At 42.7% G+C, this 2,899-nt stretch overlaps 1 protein-coding gene across 1 annotated transcript in view; it reads left to right on the top strand.

Moving 5' to 3' along the window:
- The first annotated feature begins 229 nt into the window (after positions 1-229).
- The window catches only part of PROM1 (prominin 1), a 219,790-nt gene continuing 217,120 nt past the window's right edge, over positions 230-2,899 (top strand). The window contains exon 1 of the mRNA XM_006872491.1: positions 230-449. Coding sequence (XP_006872553.1) covers positions 230-449 — 220 coding nt within the window. The remainder of the gene's footprint in view (positions 450-2,899) is intronic.

Below are 2,899 nucleotides of genomic sequence, written 5' to 3'. Positions count from 1 at the left end.
ATGACTTTGCTGCCCTTTCTCTCTCTTCTAGGGATGGCGCCATGAGCCACTGGCTCTCATCAGGAGAAGACCTGTCCACACCCTTCTCCACATGCCAGCCCAGCGTGACAACTGAGGATTCTGCCAGCTGTTCCAGTGCACCTCTCCTGCACAGAGACACTGTCCTTTCTGGAAGCTTCCAGAACCTTTGAACCCAGTTCTACCTCATGTTTCAGGGAGCTTGCTAGCCATGCCTCTTGTCCTTGTCTACCTACTGCTACTGGGCTTGTGTGGGACCACTGTCTCAGCAGGGCGGCCTTCACCCACACAGAATTCTCAGGACCTGAATTTTGACTTGCCAGCAGTGAACTATGAGACCAGTAGCTCCCATAGTTCAGGGTCCATTGGGGTGCTCTTTCGAATGGTGCATGCTTTTCTCCATGTGGTCCAGCCCCACGCTTTTCCTGAAGGTAAGTGCCCATCATGGATTCCAAACATAGACAGTATTTATTGATTTCTCATGACAATACCATTGATGTATGAGATCTACCCTCTTTAAAACCTGAGACTCCAAGTAAACCCAAAAGGCACGGCATCAGAAAGTATGTTGACAGAGTTAAGAAGACGTGATGTTGTTATTGTTAAGTGCCATCAAGTTGGTTCCGACTCAGCGATGCTGTATAGGGATTCCAAGGAGTACCTGGTGGGTTTGAACCATCGACCGACCTTGTGGTTAGCAATTCAGTGCTTATCCTACAGAACCACACCAGGATTTGTTGTTGCTAAGTGTTGTCAAGTTGGTTCTGACTCATAGTGACCCTGCGTAGGGTTTCTGAGGAGCTGTTGGTGAGCTTGAACTGCTGACCTTGTGGTTCAAACTGACTTTGCAGTCCAGTGCATTCATGTGCAGTGCCACACCAGGATTCCTTTTTAAATGGGTTATCAGGAACGTGATCTATAAGAACTGAAATCAAACTATGTTGCTGTATCAGGTTTTTAATTCTTGATTTCCCTCTCCTTCTTCTCTCCTTTTTTGGTAAATCCATGAATTACTCTAAAATGCATATCAAAAGTAAATTTAAAAATGCAAATAGTCTGTCATCATATGTTGTTGTTCACAGCGACCCTATGTAGGGTTTCTTAGGTGAGGCTGGTGAGTTTTGAACCACCGACCTTGCAGTTCAAGCTCACCTTTTGGTCCAGGGCTTACTTGAAGCGTCACACCAGGACTCTTTTGTCATGCTGTGAAAAGTTAATAATTATGTGACCTCTCCTGACCAGCCTAGCCCTTAAAAACATCATGCTTCTCCACCTACCAGAAAAAGCATCTTAACATTTCTTAGGGCAAGGGCATGCCTGTCCAAACCCAAACTGCTCCCCTGACTAACTGATTCCATTCTCTCTAAGTGTGGGTGTGAGGACTAGCAGGAGGAGACCCACCTGGACTCTCTGGGTTTATGTCTGATACACAGTACTGTTTGCCACTTCAGCTGTTTGACTCTTCTCGGCTCTACTTAACCAGTACTCCAAAGTTTTCAGGGTGTGTGATTGTAAGGACCGAGCGATGACGTGAAAATGATCTGTGGGAATTAAGGATTGTGAAGGAGTCCTGGTGTGGCTCTGTAGGATAAGCACTAGACTGCTCACCTCAGGATTGGCATTTTCAAACCCACTAGCTGCTTCTCAGGGTTGCTATGCGTTGGAACGGACTTAACGGCACTTAACAACAACAACAACAGGGATCGTGATAGTGGTCCAGGACGAGGTGCTGGTTTTGTTTTTTTCTGTTGTACATACGGTGTATGGGGAGTGGAAGCCAGCTCGGTGGTACCTAGTAACAACAGTAGCAACATTAGGGTTGGCAGCCTCGATTTTGTCCTTAATGTTAGACCCATCTACACTTGTTCTTTTTAACTAGAGAGACGTGCATACTCTCTGTGGTGACTAAAATGTATAAACTCCATAGTAATCCCATACCCAGTTGACTCTTTGTAACAGGTTTATATAGTGCACCTGCGTATGGTGTGTGTATGTGAGAGGGTGGGAGTGTATATGTATTTAGTCAACTTCTTAATTTGTTCCATTTGTTTTGACAGTCTCTATATTTTCTTTAGCATACAATTTTAACATTTCATTTGAACATTTAGCAGCGTTAGGTGAAGCAACTGAAACAGTTTGAAGAGTAAATTATCAGTTTGTCATAGGTTTTAAGTTCAATTCAGTGGAAGAAATGACTCTAAGCCCCGATTCTAACTGAAAAGAGCCATGAATAAGACAGCTAGTAGGTTTTAGTGACATAAACAACTAATGTCTTATCTAAAAGATTACATCTGGAAATCCCCCGGTGGAAGAAGAAAGTAAGCTGTTTGTTAATGTTGAATACCAGTGCACTGTTCTGAACTCTTATCTCTTTGCATATTTCCAGACTTTGTGTAAATGTTATTTAATCAGCAAATACCTACTAGTGATTTAAATCTTCTTTTTTAACATAAAAGGCATAATGTTTAATTGCTTTACTCGAATTTACAAAGTCTTTTTCCAAAGTACTAGCTAACAACTCTGTGTGTTTCTGCTGAAGCATACTTTGTAAATTCCTAATACCATAATCTCTTCCCATATGTTCTTCTGTTTTGCTCTCTCTAGATTTCATAGGTAGGTGCCCTCCTAATGACTTTGCAAGAGAGCTGAAATTAAAAAAAAATCTTCACTCAAATGATCAGGCTAGAAGACCTCCTTTATGTTCGCACAAAATTTGCGATGCCTTCTCCCAGGTTGAAATCCACCATCTGAAAACCGTAATGCAATCTGAGGGTGTTAACCTACTTCATCAATTCCTATTCCCTTGCAGAAAGAAGTTCCCACGGTCTCAGCAGTAGACCAGAGGAATATCACCTGTGCAAACAAAAAGCAAAACAAAGCA

This window comes from Chrysochloris asiatica, unplaced genomic scaffold (assembly GCF_000296735.1).
Source record: "Chrysochloris asiatica unplaced genomic scaffold, ChrAsi1.0 scaffold00200, whole genome shotgun sequence".
Lineage (NCBI taxonomy): Eukaryota > Metazoa > Chordata > Mammalia > Afrosoricida > Chrysochloridae > Chrysochloris > Chrysochloris asiatica.
The sequence above is the reverse complement of the archived record's forward strand: the minus strand, read 5'-3'. Positions and strand labels throughout refer to the sequence as shown.